The sequence below is a fragment of the Anopheles stephensi genome, chromosome 2, assembly GCF_013141755.1.
Source record: "Anopheles stephensi strain Indian chromosome 2, UCI_ANSTEP_V1.0, whole genome shotgun sequence".
Lineage (NCBI taxonomy): Eukaryota > Metazoa > Arthropoda > Insecta > Diptera > Culicidae > Anopheles > Anopheles stephensi.
The window spans coordinates 38,152,660-38,172,779 of record NC_050202.1 but is presented as its reverse complement, the minus strand read 5'-3'; the positions used below and the strand labels follow the sequence as shown (position 1 = coordinate 38,172,779).

General features: G+C 42.5%; 1 protein-coding gene and 3 long non-coding RNA genes across 5 annotated transcripts; 1 reads left to right on the top strand and 3 right to left on the bottom strand.

Moving 5' to 3' along the window:
- Positions 1–2,736: 2,736 nt before the first annotated feature.
- Positions 2,737–3,882, bottom strand: LOC118504827. The gene is made up of 3 exons (XR_004905350.1): positions 3,514–3,882; positions 3,119–3,453; positions 2,737–3,047 (listed from the first exon to the last, which is right to left on the bottom strand). It is a non-coding gene; the product is annotated as an uncharacterized LOC118504827 (long non-coding RNA).
- Positions 3,883–4,820: 938 nt separating this feature from the next.
- Positions 4,821–8,422, top strand: LOC118504824. 2 transcript variants are annotated; one of them, XM_036039829.1, is made up of 4 exons: positions 4,821–4,856; positions 6,317–6,396; positions 7,917–8,037; positions 8,168–8,422. In XM_036039829.1, exons 1-4 carry the CDS (start codon positions 4,844–4,846, stop codon positions 8,317–8,319), a joined length of 366 nt encoding a protein of 121 aa, XP_035895722.1. In that variant the 5' UTR covers positions 4,821–4,843; the 3' UTR covers positions 8,320–8,422. The 2 variants fall into 2 exon arrangements, with proteins under 2 accessions (XP_035895722.1, XP_035895723.1); XM_036039830.1 differs by lacking the exon at positions 6,317–6,396 and having other exon boundaries at positions 4,827–4,856.
- LOC118504828 lies at positions 8,046–9,190 on the bottom strand. Its single transcript, XR_004905351.1, has 3 exons — positions 8,823–9,190; positions 8,428–8,762; positions 8,046–8,356 (listed from the first exon to the last, which is right to left on the bottom strand). It is a non-coding gene; the product is annotated as an uncharacterized LOC118504828 (long non-coding RNA).
- A 5,168-nt stretch (positions 9,191–14,358) lies between these two features.
- LOC118504825 lies at positions 14,359–15,504 on the bottom strand. Its single transcript, XR_004905348.1, has 3 exons — positions 15,136–15,504; positions 14,741–15,075; positions 14,359–14,669 (listed from the first exon to the last, which is right to left on the bottom strand). It is a non-coding gene; the product is annotated as an uncharacterized LOC118504825 (long non-coding RNA).
- Between the last annotated feature and the right edge of the window lie 4,616 nt (positions 15,505–20,120).

Sequence of the window (20,120 nt, the reverse complement as noted above, 5' to 3'; positions counted from 1 at the left end):
TGATAATGGACCTCCGTTCAATAGTGCGGAATTGCATAGTTGGTTGAGAGCTCTTTGGGGAGTTCAATTAATACATTGCACACCACTAAATCCAACAGAAAACGAAACGTAACATGCAAGGGATAAACAGAATTGGGTCCATAGCAAAATTGGGAAAATTTAATTGGAAGGAAACTTTAGCTGATTACGTTGCAGCATATAATTCGTGGCCCCATCATGTAACGAAAATCGCCCCCAGCAGAATTAATGTTTGGAAGAGCGATTACTAGTTTCCTGCCGAATACGAAGATCGATTCAAGACAAATTTTAGATGAGGAGTTGAGGGATCGAGACAGGACAGCGAAGTTCGAACGAAATGCGAGAGAGGACATTAGACGCAGGGCCAAAGATACGGATGTCGAGGAAAGGGATACGGTGCTAGTTATGCAACAAAAGAGAGATAAGGCGGACACGGTGTACAAAAACAGTTTCTTCAGGGCTATTAAAATTACAGGAGCAGGGAGAGCCATGGTAAAGGATCTGGAGAATGGTAAGGAATATGAGCGTAGCGTTAAACATTTGAAAAAATATGTAGAAAGGAATGAAAACCATGGGGAGTTACCAGCCGAAGAACCGGAGAACGATGCGACGATGGAGAAGCAGCTCTCGTCACCTGAAAAAGATATGCGTCCTGTGGAAGGATTGTTACAACCTGCAAGAGTTTCAATAAGAGTTCATGGAGCTAGGAAAATAAGACGCCCGTTTCGATACCGAGAGCGAGATGCGGGAAAATAGTTTAAAAAACTAGGTTTAGTTTCATGAAGCATTTTGTATATTCTTGTAAGGGGAGGATGTGGGATCCAGAGAAAGAGAGCACGATTTAGAGAATGAACCACAGGGAGAAGAGCGAAGCGTCTGTTGCTGGAGGACTGTGAAAAAAGACGGTTGTGTCGGTCAAAAAGTATGAAGTGCTATTTTCGGTCGCATTGGATATCACATCGTACAAAACGAAAATGGGGTAAAATACCGACGCCCAATAGCTCACTTGAAGAAAAGGCCCGTAAGAAACGATAAAAACTATTTGTTCAAAACGATAGAGAACAAGCAAAAGCAGGACAACATCAAAGAAAAGAAAGAAGAACCACGTACTGAATCGCAAGGAAGAGAATCGCCACCATCCAAAAGAGTGAAAAGATTAGTTAAAATTTCATTAAGATATCAACATTAAGCAAATTTTTTATAAGTTCTGTGTTAGTAATAGCTTTTTTCCTTCTGCTGTGTTTGAAAATCACAATAATTCGAACTTACGTGGGACAGGTGGAAGTATGTGTGAGGGTTAGTTGGTAAGCAACCACGGGACGAGATGGTCGAATAAATGGAAGAACCCTAAAGATCGGTCCACTTTCTCAACACATACCCAGGGACTTAGAAGCCATGTGGGCTGAAGCATTGGGAAACATAGAAGATTCTCAGCGGAAAAATGAGGAATATTTTACCAAGAAGCATAGGCCTTGATGTCAGTATAAGGAAGGCGACTTAGTCGCCGTGCGATATGTTGATAGAATTGATTATGGTTACAAGAAGCTAAATCCTAAGTTCAGGGGACCGTGCGTTATTCATAAAGTCTTGCCTCATGATAGATACATGGTACCCGAAGTAGAAGGATGTCAACTCACACAGTTACCCTACGATGGGGTTTTCGAAGCTAATAAGTTAAGATGTTGGGCTGAGCCCACCGGATAGTAAATTGAGGGCAATTTATGTTCAGGATAGCCGAGTTGTAACGTCCGGATGAATGTTACCCATTGTGTACATACGAATAGGCCTTTGCCAAACGAATGAAAACTAAACTGACAACCGACGACTGGCTCAAGGTGCGACCTGTTCGGACCGAACAGAACCCAAGGGGAAATTTTAGAGGATAAATATCTCCCTCTCTTTCTATTTATACACCTCTTTCGCTCGCACTCATGGATGATTTGTCACACACTCGAGTTTGGTTCATGATGAACAAAATGTTTACATTTTGCTCTCCTTTTATTATTATACCCATCTCGCTTACGCCTATAGATTCACCTTGTTTGGGTGAATATGTGTATGGGCATGTGTGCACTCGTACAGGGTTTGTCTCGTTACTTTACGATATGAACGGCATATATTATACCGTTATTATTGTTTTTACATTTCGTTTGAGTATTTTCATTCAATCCCGAAGTGTTTTTAGTTCTTCAATTTCTTCCACATGGTTTTCGACATGATTTTATTGTCAAGACGGTAGGTTTTGTCGAAAAATGTATATAACAAAATGAAACACTTTGTACAAAATATGCCGTTCGCATCGCAAAGTGAATAGGCGAGCCCTGTATCGTTGATCGCTGATTTTTGGTCTGGCTGCGCATGGAGAAGGGGTAAGAGTTCATGCGTGATGCGATTAGAAGAGGGGAGAGGTTGACGAAGCCAATCGGCTTCGTTCTATTCACTGTGTGATTGTTGATCCAAATTTGTTCTCCGCCAATAAATGTTGCGGAAAATTTTATAAGGTTTCAAGTCGTGCGATTTGTTTTGAGCAATTTGTGCAGGCAATGATTTCGTCAATAAAAAAGGATGCGGATCTTTCGATCGTCATAGGGATCGGCTCAGGATATGCCTTCAAATACCGTTACTACATTAACCTTCACAACGACCATGTTCCGGACAAAAATGGGGACGACACTGGAGCATTTCTTTGCCTGGTTCAGCTGCGCAATATGTACGTGATGCATTTTGCTCGTTCATGTTTTTATTAGTAAGTAAAAGCCGTAATTCTATAACCTATATAGTACCCTTTTCTGTATTAACATGTAAAGTAACCATTTTATATTTACATCTTGTATTTCTAGCACCTAACACTATCGCACTGAGCGGCCGGGATGGGCCTCCGGCTCGAAGGGAACAATCGACACCAACAGGAGATCGACTACACTGTGTGAACCATCCTGTCCAGTGCAACCAGGCAACACAACATTTCTCTTCAGCAACAGCACCATCATAATCCGCGCTAGAAGCAACTCCAACTTGTTGTCGGGAGACTAAAAGATGCAAAATTGATCTTAAATAAAAGCAAACCAATTTGTGTAGAATGATGATTGATCAAACTTACTGTTAATGGAAGGCACTTTATACACAGAAGCACGGTAGGAAGAACTGAACGGAAAAAGAATAGCCGATGCTGATTGCTGGCAAGCCGCCGGTAACGTAATGACCAATTTGGAACCCGTGATCGAGCAGAGTCAGTGTTCAAGGTCAAGCACGATCCCGACATACGATATGCATTCTCCAATACCCATGGCCAGGTTCTCCTACGAGGTACAGCTCACCCGCTAACTGTAAATGCACAATCCGTTGATATCCTTATCACCGCATAGTTGTCGTGAACCTTTTCCCGCTCCGTCTTCCGTGCCAACACCTCCCAACGTTCACCATGGCGCTGCAGAACTAAAAGGCAAAAAAAACTATAAGCCAGATATCTGGGATAAAAGCATATAATTATATAACCTGATGAGATGCACTCATCGTCTTTGTAGAGCAAACAGATTTTTGAATCTGAAAAATAAGAAAATTTCAACCAATACAAGCCATTCCAGCGTCTAGTACGACTGTAGCACTGCTTCTTTTTTTCTTCTTAACTACACCATGATCTGCTACGCGCAAGCGTACCACGCTCTAATTTATATTACGTGTACTTCATTCCAGCTCTGAGCAAGTCTGGTGGTTCAGTCTTCAGGCTGAGGTATACATGCACACGGCATTCTGTTTCTAATCTTACTCTCACTCATCCGTTTCAGCACAATGAAAAAGTTTCACACGCACAGATTACAGCTGATAAACAACACACTCGACGCCCGCCCCTTCCAACCTTGCAGCGAAAGTACCGTTGTTTACACACAAACATACCACCACACAACGCGAAGAGTCTATGGACATGTAGAGAAGCAAAGCAAAATCAGGAGAGAAAAGAGCAAATACAAGAATAGAGGAAATCCCGACAACACATGACGAGACACGACAATACACAATACATTGACAAAAACTTATCCTCGAATATTTGTTTACATTTGGCATGGCTATCCTCAAAATTTATCGAAACATAGATTTTTCGAGGATAGTGAACTTTTGTTTATTTACATTCGATGAACATGGTTCTGGTTCATTTTATGACAGGGTTCATTCAAAATGTAAACAAACAGAATCAAGACAAAAACAAATTATCCTCGAAATAATTTGGAGTTTCGTAAATCTTTTCAAGGAAATTTCGTTAACAAAGGTATTTACCAAAACATTTACGAAAACAAGGGGTATAGATAACTTGGGAAACCTTCCGTCTCCTAAACATACGCCATAATTCCTTCCGAAAGCCTTCCGTGGATGTAAATCCGTTGTGATAACCGTCCGCCATCCGGTTTTCATTCGATGAACATGGTTCCGGTTGATTTTATGAGCAGGGTTCATTCAAAATGTAAACAAACAGAATCCAAACATAAACAAGTTATCCTCGAAATAGTTTGGAATTTCGTAAATCTGTTCGAAGAAATTTCGTAAACGAATATATTTACCAAAACATTTACGAAAACAGGGAGACAAGATAACTTGGGAAATGGTGCGGGTGCTCTGTCAAATCCACCGCAATTCACCTTCTGAATACATACACCTTGTTCTAAATACATACCCCTTGCTCTAGATACATACACCTTGGTTGTGCCTGGGCAGTTATGTCACTGTAGCAGTGTCGAGGTGTCATCCGGTGCGCGTGGCACTCTGTGCAAAGTGCGCTCTCTCTTTGTTTGGTTAAAAAGGGCGTAAGATTGTGCTCGATCCACCAGATATTATGCACAATGGAGGTAAAATGGCAAGTTTTACTGTACAAAAGTGAAAACGGCTCCAAAATCGGTGAAATAACGGGTATATAAGTGGCCCATGGTTCCAGCACATAAGTGCGGTAAGCAGACTCAGATGGACACAGTTTTCCCGGTGATAGTGAACCGATCGGAGCGCGGTTTGTGTTTCAGTTCAGTGATAAATGGTCTAAAGCTTTTAGGACGAAATGTAGCGCGTGTAGGCCACACAAACAACAACAACAGCTGTCAAGGTTGGTTGGTACACAATTTCTCGGGAAATCCCCGATTTCTCGAGTTTGGAAGTGAGTGAAAACGGTCGATAAGGTGGTCAAAATGTTGCGCAAGCCGAAAACGAGGTAAAAATCGGCGAATTAGTGCGAAAGCTACGTGGTCCAAAACGTGCATAACTCGTGTGATGGTGGGGGTGGTGCAGTGTCGGGTGTGTGTTTTTGCGGCCAATTTCGCGCGGATCGGTCTGGAAGCGGTCCTTTCCGGTGTGGTAGTGTGCAATCAATTGATCAAACCCAAAAAACCACAGTGAAATACGTCTTAAGTAGGCTAAATAAGTGATTAAATGGTGGTGGCAGAAGTGTGTCAGTAGTGTGACAGCACCACCACGTGGCGGATATACCGCGTTTAATGCATAAGTGTAAATAACTTGCTCATTTATGGATCGAATTGAGTGCGGTTTGAATTGTAGTGATGTGAACCGAGTGTGTAATCCGTTTCCGTCGGAAAAACGGTGGAAATTCGGAAATTTATGGAAATTTTTAGTCTGACGGCTTTCCGGCTTCCGAATTTTGACACAAGCAAAAACGGATTCCCATCCGACAAAAATCGCCAGCACCCAAGCGACAAAAAATAAAACTGTTCAAATTGGAAGCAGCTTTTCTGGTAAAATCGGAAGTGTGTTCGGAATAGCTGTTGGTGACTGGGAGGGTTTGCTAGGACATGTTGGAGGTGCTCGACAACTGCTCGAATATGGATGCTGGAGCCAAAAGTGCCAGATATACTTTGGTGTAAGATTATTCGTCACAGCGTCTTTATGAGTGGATTTGAGTTCGCGAAAAGTGCTCGATTGTTTCGAGCGCTGTTTGAATGAATCAAAGCGTTGTGCGAGTGCTGCTTTGTTATTTGAATTGTTCGGTAGCATAAAAAACTGGTCTAAATTGCTCGAATATTCAGACAGGTGCAAATAGTGCATGATATATACTTTGGAGTGTGTGTGTCTACTGGTTCAGAGTGGCTCTAAGAGTAAAATGAAGTGTGCGATAAGTGCTTTATTTTTAAGCACTGTTGGAGTGACACAAATTATCGGTAAGTGCGTGTGTTGTTGTTTGTGATGCTAGGTTGGGCTAGAATAACTGCTCGAAACTGCTCGAATTTGCTGAGGGTGTTAGGTAGTAAGCGTGAAGATGACAAATGTGCTAGGAAGGTGTCAAAACTAATCGTATTGCGGTCAGTGCTTCAACCGCCGCATTTCAGGATTACGACGGATATCGGCATTTGTACGCCAATTGGGAGGTCGGATGGGTCGCTGTATGTAAGTATTGTGGTGATCGTTTTATGTTTTCGCCTTGCTGCTGTTTGTCACACATCAAATTCAAAGCAAAAGTTTTATCGTTCAAGCAGAACACGCAATGTGAACCGTTTGGTTCCTTTTTTGCTGGTTAAAGGTAATGATTATTAGTAAATTGCATATTTTTTTCAAATGCAATGTATCTAACAATTTTTTTATGAATTTTAGATGGATGTGAAGAGTTGGACGGTAAAAGTAACGAACCATCAACGGGACGAGATGGTCGAATAAATGGAAGAACCCTAAAGATCGGTCCACTTTCTCAACACATACCCAGGGACTTAGAAGCCATGTGGGCTGAAGCATTGGGAAACATAGAAGATTCTCAGCGGAAAAATGAGGAATATTTTACCAAGAAGCATAGGCCTTGATGTCAGTATAAGGAAGGCGACTTAGTCGCCGTGCGATATGTTGATAGAATTGATTATGGTTACAAGAAGCTAAATCCTAAGTTCAGGGGACCGTGCGTTATTCATAAAGTCTTGCCTCATGATAGATACATGGTACCCGAAGTAGAAGGATGTCAACTCACACAGTTACCCTACGATGGGGTTTTCGAAGCTAATAAGTTAAGATGTTGGGCTGAGCCCACCGGATAGTAAATTGAGGGCAATTTATGTTCAGGATAGCCGAGTTGTAACGTCCGGATGAATGTTACCCATTGTGTACATACGAATAGGCCTTTGCCAAACGAATGAAAACTAAACTGACAACCGACGACTGGCTCAAGGTGCGACCTGTTCGGACCGAACAGAACCCAAGGGGAAATTTTAGAGGATAAATATCTCCCTCTCTTTCTATTTATACACCTCTTTCGCTCGCACTCATGGATGATTTGTCACACACTCGAGTTTGGTTCATGATGAACAAAATGTTTACATTTTGCTCTCCTTTTATTATTATACCCATCTCGCTTACGCCTATAGATTCACCTTGTTTGGGTGAATATGTGTATGGGCATGTGTGCACTCGTACAGGGTTTGTCTCGTTACTTTACGATATGAACGGCATATATTATACCGTTATTATTGTTTTTACATTTCGTTTGAGTATTTTCATTCAATCCCGAAGTGTTTTTAGTTCTTCAATTTCTTCCACATGGTTTTCGACATGATTTTATTGTCAAGACGGTAGGTTTTGTCGAAAAATGTATATAACAAAATGAAACACTTTGTACAAAATATGCCGTTCGCATCGCAAAGTGAATAGGCGAGCCCTGTATCGTTGATCGCTGATTTTTGGTCTGGCTGCGCATGGAGAAGGGGTAAGAGTTCATGCGTGATGCGATTAGAAGAGGGGAGAGGTTGACGAAGCCAATCGGCTTCGTTCTATTCACTGTGTGATTGTTGATCCAAATTTGTTCTCCGCCAATAAATGTTGCGGAAAATTTTATAAGGTTTCAAGTCGTGCGATTTGTTTTGAGCAATTTGTGCAGGCAATGATTTCGTCAATAAAACAGGATGCGGATCTTTCGATCGTCATAGGGATCGGCTCATGATATGCCTTCAAATACCGTTACTACATTAACCTTCACAACGACCATGTTCCGGACAAAAATGGGGACGACACTGGAGCATTTCTTTGCCTGGTTCAGCTGCGCAATATGTACGTGATGCATTTTGCTCGTTCATGTTTTTATTAGTAAGTAAAAGCCGTAATTCTATAACCTATATAGTACCCTTTTCTGTATTAACATGTAAAGTAACCATTTTATATTTACATCTTGTATTTCTAGCACCTAACACTATCGCACTGAGCGGCCGGGATGGGCCTCCGGCTCGAAGGGAACAATCGACACCAACAGGAGATCGACTACACTGTGTGAACCATCCTGTCCAGTGCAACCAGGCAACACAACATTTCTCTTCAGCAACAGCACCATCATAATCCGCGCTAGAAGCAACTCCAACTTGTTGTCGGGAGACTAAAAGATGCAAAATTGATCTTAAATAAAAGCAAACCAATTTGTGTAGAATGATGATTGATCAAACTTACTGTTAATGGAAGGCACTTTATACACAGAAGCACGGTAGGAAGAACTGAACGGAAAAAGAATAGCCGATGCTGATTGCTGGCAAGCCGCCGGTAACGTAATGACCAATTTGGAACCCGTGATCGAGCAGAGTCAGTGTTCAAGGTCAAGCACGATCCCGACATACGATATGCATTCTCCAATACCCATGGCCAGGTTCTCCTACGAGGTACAGCTCACTCGCTAACTGTAAATGCACAATCCGTTGATATCCTTATCACCGCATAGTTGTCGTGAACCTTTTCCCGCTCCGTCTTCCGTGCCAACACCTCCCAACGTTCACCATGGCGCTGCAGAACTAAAAGGCAAAAAAAACTATAAGCCAGATATCTGGGATAAAAGCATATAATTATATAACCTGATGAGATGCACTCATCGTCTTTGTAGAGCAAACAGATTTTTGAATCTGAAAAATAAGAAAATTTCAACCAATACAAGCCATTCCAGCGTCTAGTACGACTGTAGCACTGCTTCTTTTTTTCTTCTTAACTACACCATGATCTGCTACGCGCAAGCGTACCACGCTCTAATTTATATTACGTGTACTTCATTCCAGCTCTGAGCAAGTCTGGTGGTTCAGTCTTCAGGCTGAGGTATACATGCACACGGCATTCTGTTTCTAATCTTACTCTCACTCATCCGTTTCAGCACAATGAAAAAGTTTCACACGCACAGATTACAGCTGATAAACAACACACTCGACGCCCGCCCCTTCCAACCTTGCAGCGAAAGTACCGTTGTTTACACACAAACATACCACCACACAACGCGAAGAGTCTATGGACATGTAGAGAAGCAAAGCAAAATCAGGAGAGAAAAGAGCAAATACAAGAATAGGGGAACTCCCGAAAACACATGACGAGACACGACAATACACAATACATTGACAAAAACTTATCCTCGAATATTTGTTTACATTTGGCATGGCTATCCTCAAAATTTATCGAAACATAGATTTTTCGAGGATAGTGAACTTTTGTTTATTTACATTCGATGAACATGGTTCTGGTTCATTTTATGACAGGGTTCATTCAAAATGTAAACAAACAGAATCAAGACAAAAACAAATTATCCTCGAAATAATTTGGAGTTTCGTAAATCTTTTCAAGGAAATTTCGTTAACGAAGGTATTTACCAAAACATTTACGAAAACAAGGGGTATAGATAACTTGGGAAACCTTCCGTCTCCTAAACATACGCCATAATTCCTTCCGAAAGCCTTCCGTGGATGTAAATCCGTTGTGATAACCGTCCGCCATCCGGTTTTCATTCGATGAACATGGTTCCGGTTGATTTTATGAGCAGGGTTCATTCAAAATGTAAACAAACAGAATCCAAACATAAACAAGTTATCCTCGAAATAGTTTGGAATTTCGTAAATCTGTTCGAAGAAATTTCGTAAACGAATATATTTACCAAAACATTTACGAAAACAGGGAGACAAGATAACTTGGGAAATGGTGCGGGTGCTCTGTCAAATCCACCGCAATTCACCTTCTGAATACATACACCTTGTTCTAAATACATACCCCTTGCTCTAGATACATACACCTTGGTTGTGCCTGGGCAGTTATGTCACTATAGCAGTGTCGAGGTGTCATCCGGTGCGCGTGGCACTTTGTGCAAAGTGCGCTCTCTCTTTGTTTGGTTAAAAAGGGCGTAAAATTGTGCTCGATCCACCAGATATTATGCACAATGGAGGTAAAATCGCAAGTTTTACTGTACAAAATTGAAAACGGCTCCAAAATCGGTGAAATAACGGGTATATAAGTGGCCCATGGTTCCAGCACATAAGTGCGGTAAGCAGACTCAGATGGACACAGTTTTCCCGGTGATAGTGAACCGATCGGAGCGCGGTTTGTGTTTCAGTTCAGTGATAAATGGCCTAAAGCTTTTAGGACGAAATGTAGCGCGTGTAGGCCACACAAACAACAACAACAGCTGTCAAGGTTGGTTGGTACACAATTTCTCGGGAAATCCCCGATTTCTCGAGTTTGGAAGTGAGTGAAAACGGTCGATAAGGTGGCCAAAATGTTGCGCAAGCCGAAAACGAGGTAAAAATCGGCGAATTAGTGCGAAAGCTACGTGGTCCAAAACGTGCATAACTCGTGTGATGGTGGGGGTGGTGCAGTGTCGGGTGTGTGTTTTTGCGGCCAATTTCGCGCGGATCGGTCTGGAAGCGGTCCTTACCGGTGTGGTAGTGTGCAATCAATTGATCAGACCCAAAAAAATACGTCTTAAGTAGGCTAAATAAGTGATTAAATGGTGGTGGCAGAAGTGTGTCAGTAGTGTGACAGCACCACCACGTGGCGGATATACCGCGTTTAATGCATAAGTGTAAATAACTTGCTCATTTATGGATCGAATTGAGTGCGGTTTGAATTGTAGTGATGTGAACCGAGTGTGTAATCCGTTTCCGTCGGAAAAACGGTGGAAATTCGGAAATTTATGGAAATTTTTAGTCTGACGGCTTTCCGGCTTCCGAATTTTGACACAAGCAAAAACGGATTCCCATCCGACAAAAATCGCCAGCACCCAAGCGACAAAAAATAAAACTGTTCAAATTGGAAGCAGCTTTTCTGGTAAAATCGGAAGTGTGTTCGGAATAGCTGTTGGTGACTGGGAGGGTTTGCTAGGACATGTTGGAGGTGCTCGACAACTGCTCGAATATGGATGCTGGAGCCAAAAGTGCCAGATATACTTTGGTGTAAGATTATTCGTCACAGCGTCTTTATGAGTGGATTTGAGTTCGCGAAAAGTGCTCGATTGTTTCGAGCGCTGTTTGAATGAATCAAAGCGTTGTGCGAGTGCTGCTTTGTTATTTGAATTGTTCGGTAGCATAAAAAACTGGTCTAAATTGCTCGAATATTCAGACAGGTGCAAATAGTGCATGATATATACTTTGGAGTGTGTGTGTCTACTGGTTCAGAGTGGCTCTAAGAGTAAAATGAAGTGTGCGATAAGTGCTTTATTTTTAAGCACTGTTGGAGTGACACAAATTATCGGTAACCCAACTGACATCTGTTATACAAAAAAGGCTAAATTTCAAAAAAAAATTGCCCGATCCTCGCCATAACTGCTCGCTTCATGCGCGAATGCTCGTTACGCTCTTAGAGCAGCTCAGCACCATACCAGTTTGCCGTTGGAACGAGCAGCACAGCACACACCCGTTCGCTCTCGCGTGCAGAGGCGATCAAACATTTTCTCACTTCCCGCAATGTGCCGTGCACTGCTCGAACCATGATCTTCCGCTTGAGAGCCCCTGAATGCGAGAGAGCGAACACACGTGTGCAGTGGCGCTCGAACTGTTTCTCGCGCGCCGTTTTGGTACTGGCATGCAGCGCGCATTTTAAAACCGTCTGGACACCCCTGCAAATTTTTGCTCCTCTCTTTCTTTATTCGCTCTGCCCTGAGCACGCTGAGCGACAGTCGTGTTCTGAATGTGATGGAGAGAGGACGTCGCACGCGCACGGATAAGCCGAAGCGCATGACCGGGTGTTTGAATGCAGATGGTGCAAGGATTGTTCGTGTATTTGCGTGTAGGTGAGCTGCGGTAGCCTGGAGTTTTACTCGGTGATGGTCGATTCGTGTTTGCCGCTTCCCGAAACATGTTTTCAGCGAGAGATGAGGTATAGTTCAGCATCTCATGTACGGCGAAGAGCATCATATCTCAACTCACAGTCTTGTTTTTTCCCCCTAAAGGAACACTGGCGAACACGAGGAGTGCAACGGAGAGAAAGAAACATGAACGGGTTTGTTAAATAAATAAAAAATCATTAATTCATATCACAATCTAATCCGAGTGTTATTGTTTGCTTTGTTTTCATTTGCGCTGCCATAGCGCCTCTGGCCTATGACAGCTTGGATCCGAAGGAAATGGGTGAAAAAACTACGTGAAACCACGCGTTCGAACTGTTATAATTAGCTAAATCTGCTGCTCTCTAAGGCAAGATTAAGCATCGAGATTTAGCTAAAAGAACTCGAAAACCGCTATAAGCCTGCTATAAAATGTCAGTTGGGAAGTGCGTGTGTTGTTGTTTGTGATGCTAGGTTGGGCTAGAATAACTGCTCGAAACTGCTCGAATTTGCTGAGGGTGTTAGGTAGTAAGCGTGAAGATGACAAATGTGCTAGGAAGGTGTCAAAACTAATCGTATTGCGGTCAGTGCTTCAACCGCCGCATTTCAGGATTACGACGGATATCGGCATTTGTACGCCAATTGGGAGGTCGGATGGGTCGCTGTATGTAAGTATTGTGGTGATCGTTTTATGTTTTCGCCTTGCTGCTGTTTGTCACACATCAAATTCAAAGCAAAAGTTTTATCGTTCAAGCAGAACACGCAATGTGAACCGTTTGGTTCCTTTTTTGCTGGTTAAAGGTAATGATTATTAGTAAATTGCATATTTTTTTCAAATGCAATGTATCTAACAATTTTTTTTATGAATTTTAGATGGATGTGAAGAGTTGGACGGTAAAAGTAACGAACCATCAACGGGACGAGATGGTCGAATAAATGGAAGAACCCTAAAGATCGGTCCACTTTCTCAACACATACCCAGGGACTTAGAAGCCATGTGGGCTGAAGCATTGGGAAACATAGAAGATTCTCAGCGGAAAAATGAGGAATATTTTACCAAGAAGCATAGGCCTTGATGTCAGTATAAGGAAGGCGACTTAGTCGCCGTGCGATATGTTGATAGAATTGATTATGGTTACAAGAAGCTAAATCCTAAGTTCAGGGGACCGTGCGTTATTCATAAAGTCTTGCCTCATGATAGATACATGGTACCCGAAGTAGAAGGATGTCAACTCACACAGTTACCCTACGATGGGGTTTTCGAAGCTAATAAGTTAAGATGTTGGGCTGAGCCCACCGGATAGTAAATTGAGGGCAATTTATGTTCAGGATAGCCGAGTTGTAACGTCCGGATGAATGTTACCCATTGTGTACATACGAATAGGCCTTTGCCAAACGAATGAAAACTAAACTGACAACCGACGACTGGCTCAAGGTGCGACCTGTTCGGACCGAACAGAACCCAAGGGGAAATTTTAGAGGATAAATATCTCCCTCTCTTTCTATTTATACACCTCTTTCGCTCGCACTCATGGATGATTTGTCACACACTCGAGTTTGGTTCATGATGAACAAAATGTTTACATTTTGCTCTCCTTTTATTATTATACCCATCTCGCTTACGCCTATAGATTCACCTTGTTTGGGTGAATATGTGTATGGGCATGTGTGCACTCGTACAGGGTTTGTCTCGTTACTTTACGATATGAACGGCATATATTATACCGTTATTATTGTTTTTACATTTCGTTTGAGTATTTTCATTCAATCCCGAAGTGTTTTTAGTTCTTCAATTTCTTCCACATGGTTTTCGACATGATTTTATTGTCAAGACGGTAGGTTTTGTCGAAAAATGTATATAACAAAATGAAACACTTTGTACAAAATATGCCGTTCGCATCGCAAAGTGAATAGGCGAGCCCTGTATCGTTGATCGCTGATTTTTGGTCTGGCTGCGCATGGAGAAGGGGTAAGAGTTCATGCGTGATGCGATTAGAAGAGGGGAGAGGTTGACGAAGCCAATCGGCTTCGTTCTATTCACTGTGTGATTGTTGATCCAAATTTGTTCTCCGCCAATAAATGTTGCGGAAAATTTTATAAGGTTTCAAGTCGTGCGATTTGTTTTGAGCAATTTGTGCAGGCAATGATTTCGTCAATAAAACAGGATGCGGATCTTTCGATCGTCATAGGGATCGGCTCATGATATGCCTTCAAATACCGTTACTACATTAACCTTCACAACGACCATGTTCCGGACAAAAATGGGGACGACACTGGAGCATTTCTTTGCCTGGTTCAGCTGCGCAATATGTACGTGATGCATTTTGCTCGTTCATGTTTTTATTAGTAAGTAAAAGCCGTAATTCTATAACCTATATAGTACCCTTTTCTGTATTAACATGTAAAGTAACCATTTTATATTTACATCTTGTATTTCTAGCACCTAACACTATCGCACTGAGCGGCCGGGATGGGCCTCCGGCTCGAAGGGAACAATCGACACCAACAGGAGATCGACTACACTGTGTGAACCATCCTGTCCAGTGCAACCAGGCAACACAACATTTCTCTTCAGCAACAGCACCATCATAATCCGCGCTAGAAGCAACTCCAACTTGTTGTCGGGAGACTAAAAGATGCAAAATTGATCTTAAATAAAAGCAAACCAATTTGTGTAGAATGATGATTGATCAAACTTACTGTTAATGGAAGGCACTTTATACACAGAAGCACGGTAGGAAGAACTGAACGGAAAAAGAATAGCCGATGCTGATTGCTGGCAAGCCGCCGGTAACGTAATGACCAATTTGGAACCCGTGATCGAGCAGAGTCAGTGTTCAAGGTCAAGCACGATCCCGACATACGATATGCATTCTCCAATACCCATGGCCAGGTTCTCCTACGAGGTACAGCTCACCCGCTAACTGTAAATGCACAATCCGTTGATATCCTTATCACCGCATAGTTGTCGTGAACCTTTTCCCGCTCCGTCTTCCGTGCCAACACCTCCCAACGTTCACCATGGCGCTGCAGAACTAAAAGGCAAAAAAAACTATAAGCCAGATATCTGGGATAAAAGCATATAATTATATAACCTGATGAGATGCACTCATCGTCTTTGTAGAGCAAACAGATTTTTGAATCTGAAAAATAAGAAAATTTCAACCAATACAAGCCATTCCAGCGTCTAGTACGACTGTAGCACTGCTTCTTTTTTTCTTCTTAACTACACCATGATCTGCTACGCGCAAGCGTACCACGCTCTAATTTATATTACGTGTACTTCATTCCAGCTCTGAGCAAGTCTGGTGGTTCAGTCTTCAGGCTGAGGTATACATGCACACGGCATTCTGTTTCTAATCTTACTCTCACTCATCCGTTTCAGCACAATGAAAAAGTTTCACACGCACAGATTACAGCTGATAAACAACACACTCGACGCCCGCCCCTTCCAACCTTGCAGCGAAAGTACCGTTGTTTACACACAAACATACCACCACACAACGCGAAGAGTCTATGGACATGTAGAGAAGCAAAGCAAAATCAGGAGAGAAAAGAGCAAATACAAGAATAGGGGAACTCCCGAAAACACATGACGAGACACGACAATACACAATACATTGACAAAAACTTATCCTCGAATATTTGTTTACATTTGGCATGGCTATCCTCAAAATTTATCGAAACATAGATTTTTCGAGGATAGTGAACTTTTGTTTATTTACATTCGATGAACATGGTTCTGGTTCATTTTATGACAGGGTTCATTCAAAATGTAAACAAACAGAATCAAGACAAAAACAAATTATCCTCGAAATAATTTGGAGTTTCGTAAATCTTTTCAAGGAAATTTCGTTAACGAAGGTATTTACCAAAACATTTACGAAAACAAGGGGTATAGATAACTTGGGAAACCTTCCGTCTCCTAAACATACGCCATAATTCCTTCCGAAAGCCTTCCGTGGATGTAAATCCGTTGTGATAACCGTCCGCCATCCGGTTTTCATTCGATGAACATGGTTCCGGTTGATTTTATGAGCAGGGTTCATTCAAAATGTAAACAAACAGAATCCAAACATAAACAAGTTATCCTCGAAATAGTTTGGAATTTCGTAAATCTGTTCGAAGAAATTTCGTAAACGAATATATTTACCAAAACATTTACGAAAACAGGGAGACAAGATAACTTGGGAAATGGTGCGGGTGCTCTGTCAAATCCACCGCAATTCACCTTCTGAATACATACACCTTGTTCTAAATACATACCCCTTGCTCTAGATACATACACCTTGGTTGTGCCTGGGCAGTTATGTCACTATAGCAGTGTCGAGGTGTCATCCGGTGCGCGTGGCACTTTGTGCAAAGTGCGCTCTCTCTTTGTTTGGTTAAAAAGGGCGTAAAATTGTGCTCGATCCACCAGATATTATGCACAATGGAGGTAAAATCGCAAGTTTTACTGTACAAAATTGAAAACGGCTCCAAAATCGGTGAAATAACGGGTATATAAGTGGCCCATGGTTCCAGCACATAAGTGCGGTAAGCAGACTCAGATGGACACAGTTTTCCCGGTGATAGTGAACCGATCGGAGCGCGGTTTGTGTTTCAGTTCAGTGATAAATGGCCTAAAGCTTTTAGGACGAAATGTAGCGCGTGTAGGCCACACAAACAACAACAACAGCTGTCAAGGTTGGTTGGTACACAATTTCTCGGGAAATCCCCGATTTCTCGAGTTTGGAAGTGAGTGAAAACGGTCGATAAGGTGGCCAAAATGTTGCGCAAGCCGAAAACGAGGTAAAAATCGGCGAATTAGTGCGAAAGCTACGTGGTCCAAAACGTGCATAACTCGTGTGATGGTGGGGGTGGTGCAGTGTCGGGTGGGTGTTTTTGCGGCCAATTTCGCGCGGATCGGTCTGGAAGCGGTCCTTACCGGTGTGGTAGTGTGCAATCAATTGATCAGACCCAAAAAAATACGTCTTAAGTAGGCTAAATAAGTGATTAAATGGTGGTGGCAGAAGTGTGTCAGTAGTGTGACAGCACCACCACGTGGCGGATATACCGCGTTTAATGCATAAGTGTAAATAACTTGCTCATTTATGGATCGAATTGAGTGCGGTTTGAATTGTAGTGATGTGAACCGAGTGTGTAATCCGTTTCCGTCGGAAAAACGGTGGAAATTCGGAAATTTATGGAAATTTTTAGTCTGACGGCTTTCCGGCTTCCGAATTTTGACACAAGCAAAAACGGATTCCCATCCGACAAAAATCGCCAGCACCCAAGCGACAAAAAATAAAACTGTTCAAATTGGAAGCAGCTTTTCTGGTAAAATCGGAAGTGTGTTCGGAATAGCTGTTGGTGACTGGGAGGGTTTGCTAGGACATGTTGGAGGTGCTCGACAACTGCTCGAATATGGATGCTGGAGCCAAAAGTGCCAGATATACTTTGGTGTAAGATTATTCGTCACAGCGTCTTTATGAGTGGATTTGAGTTCGCGAAAAGTGCTCGATTGTTTCGAGCGCTGTTTGAATGAATCAAAGCGTTGTGCGAGTGCTGCTTTGTTATTTGAATTGTTCGGTAGCATAAAAAACTGGTCTAAATTGCTCGAATATTCAGACAGGTGCAAATAGTGCATGATATATACTTTGGAGTGTGTGTGTCTACTGGTTCAGAGTGGCTCTAAGAGTAAAATGAAGTGTGCGATAAGTGCTTTATTTTTAAGCACTGTTGGAGTGACACAAATTATCGGTAACCCAACTGACATCTGTTATACAAAAAAGGCTAAATTTCAAAAAAAAATTGCCCGATCCTCGCCATAACTGCTCGCTTCATGCGCGAATGCTCGTTACGCTCTTAGAGCAGCTCAGCACCATACCAGTTTGCCGTTGGAACGAGCAGCACAGCACACACCCGTTCGCTCTCGCGTGCAGAGGCGATCAAACATTTTCTCACTTCCCGCAATGTGCCGTGCACTGCTCGAACCATGATCTTCCGCTTGAGAGCCCCTGAATGCGAGAGAGCGAACACACGTGTGCAGTGGCGCTCGAACTGTTTCTCGCGCGCCGTTTTGGTACTGGCATGCAGCGCGCATTTTAAAACCGTCTGGACACCCCTGCAAATTTTTGCTCCTCTCTTTCTTTATTCGCTCTGCCCTGAGCACGCTGAGCGACAGTCGTGTTCTGAATGTGATGGAGAGAGGACGTCGCACGCGCACGGATAAGCCGAAGCGCATGACCGGGTGTTTGAATGCAGATGGTGCAAGGATTGTTCGTGTATTTGCGTGTAGGTGAGCTGCGGTAGCCTGGAGTTTTACTCGGTGATGGTCGATTCGTGTTTGCCGCTTCCCGAAACATGTTTTCAGCGAGAGATGAGGTATAGTTCAGCATCTCATGTACGACGAAGAGCATCATATCTCAACTCACAGTCTTGTTTTTTCCCCCTAAAGGAACACTGGCGAACACGAGGAGTGCAACGGAGAGAAAGAAACATGAACGGGTTTGTTAAATAAATAAAAAATCATTAATTCATATCACAATCTAATCCGAGTGTTATTGTTTGCTTTGTTTTCATTTGCGCTGCCATAGCGCCTCTGGCCTATGACAGCTTGGATCCGAAGGAAATGGGTGAAAAAACTACGTGAAACCACGCGTTCGAACTGTTATAATTAGCTAAATCTGCTGCTCTCTAAGGCAAGATTAAGCATCGAGATTTAGCTAAAAGAACTCGAAAACCGCTATAAGCCTGCTATAAAATGTCAGTTGGGAAGTGCGTGTGTTGTTGTTTGTGATGCTAGGTTGGGCTAGAATAACTGCTCGAAACTGCTCGAATTTGCTGAGGGTGTTAGGTAGTAAGCGTGAAGATGACAAATGTGCTAGGAAGGTGTCAAAACTAATCGTATTGCGGTCAGTGCTTCAACCGCCGCATTTCAGGATTACGACGGATATCGGCATTTGTACGCCAATTGGGAGGTCGGATGGGTCGCTGTATGTAAGTATTGTGGTGATCGTTTTATGTTTTCGCCTTGCTGCTGTTTGTCACACATCAAATTCAAAGCAAAAGTTTTATCGTTCAAGCAGAACACGCAATGTGAACCGTTTGGTTCCTTTTTTGCTGGTTAAAGGTAATGATTATTAGTAAATTGCATATTTTTTTCAAATGCAATGTATCTAACAATTTTTTTATGAATTTTAGATGGATGTGAAGAGTTGGACGGTAAAAGTAACGAACCATCAACGGGACGAGATGGTCGAATAAATGGAAGAACCCTAAAGATCGGTCCACTTTCTCAACACATACCCAGGGACTTAGAAGCCATGTGGGCTGAAGCATTGGGAAACATAGAAGATTCTCAGCGGAAAAATGAGGAATATTTTACCAAGAAGCATAGGCCTTGATGTCAGTATAAGGAAGGCGACTTAGTCGCCGTGCGATATGTTGATAGAATTGATTATGGTTACAAGAAGCTAAATCCTAAGTTCAGGGGACCGTGCGTTATTCATAAAGTCTTGCCTCATGATAGATACATGGTACCCGAAGTAGAAGGATGTCAACTCACACAGTTACCCTACGATGGGGTTTTCGAAGCTAATAAGTTAAGATGTTGGGCTGAGCCCACCGGATAGTAAATTGAGGGCAATTTATGTTCAGGATAGCCGAGTTGTAACGTCCGGATGAATGTTACCCATTGTGTACATACGAATAGGCCTTTGCCAAACGAATGAAAACTAAACTGACAACCGACGACTGGCTCAAGGTGCGACCTGTTCGGACCGAACAGAACCCAAGGGGAAATTTTAGAGGATAAATATCTCCCTCTCTTTCTATTTATACACCTCTTTCGCTCGCACTCATGGATGATTTGTCACACACTCGAGTTTGGTTCATGATGAACAAAATGTTTACATTTTGCTCTCCTTTTATTATTATACCCATCTCGCTTACGCCTATAGATTCACCTTGTTTGGGTGAATATGTGTATGGGCATGTGTGCACTCGTACAGGGTTTGTCTCGTTACTTTACGATATGAACGGCATATATTATACCGTTATTATTGTTTTTACATTTCGTTTGAGTATTTTCATTCAA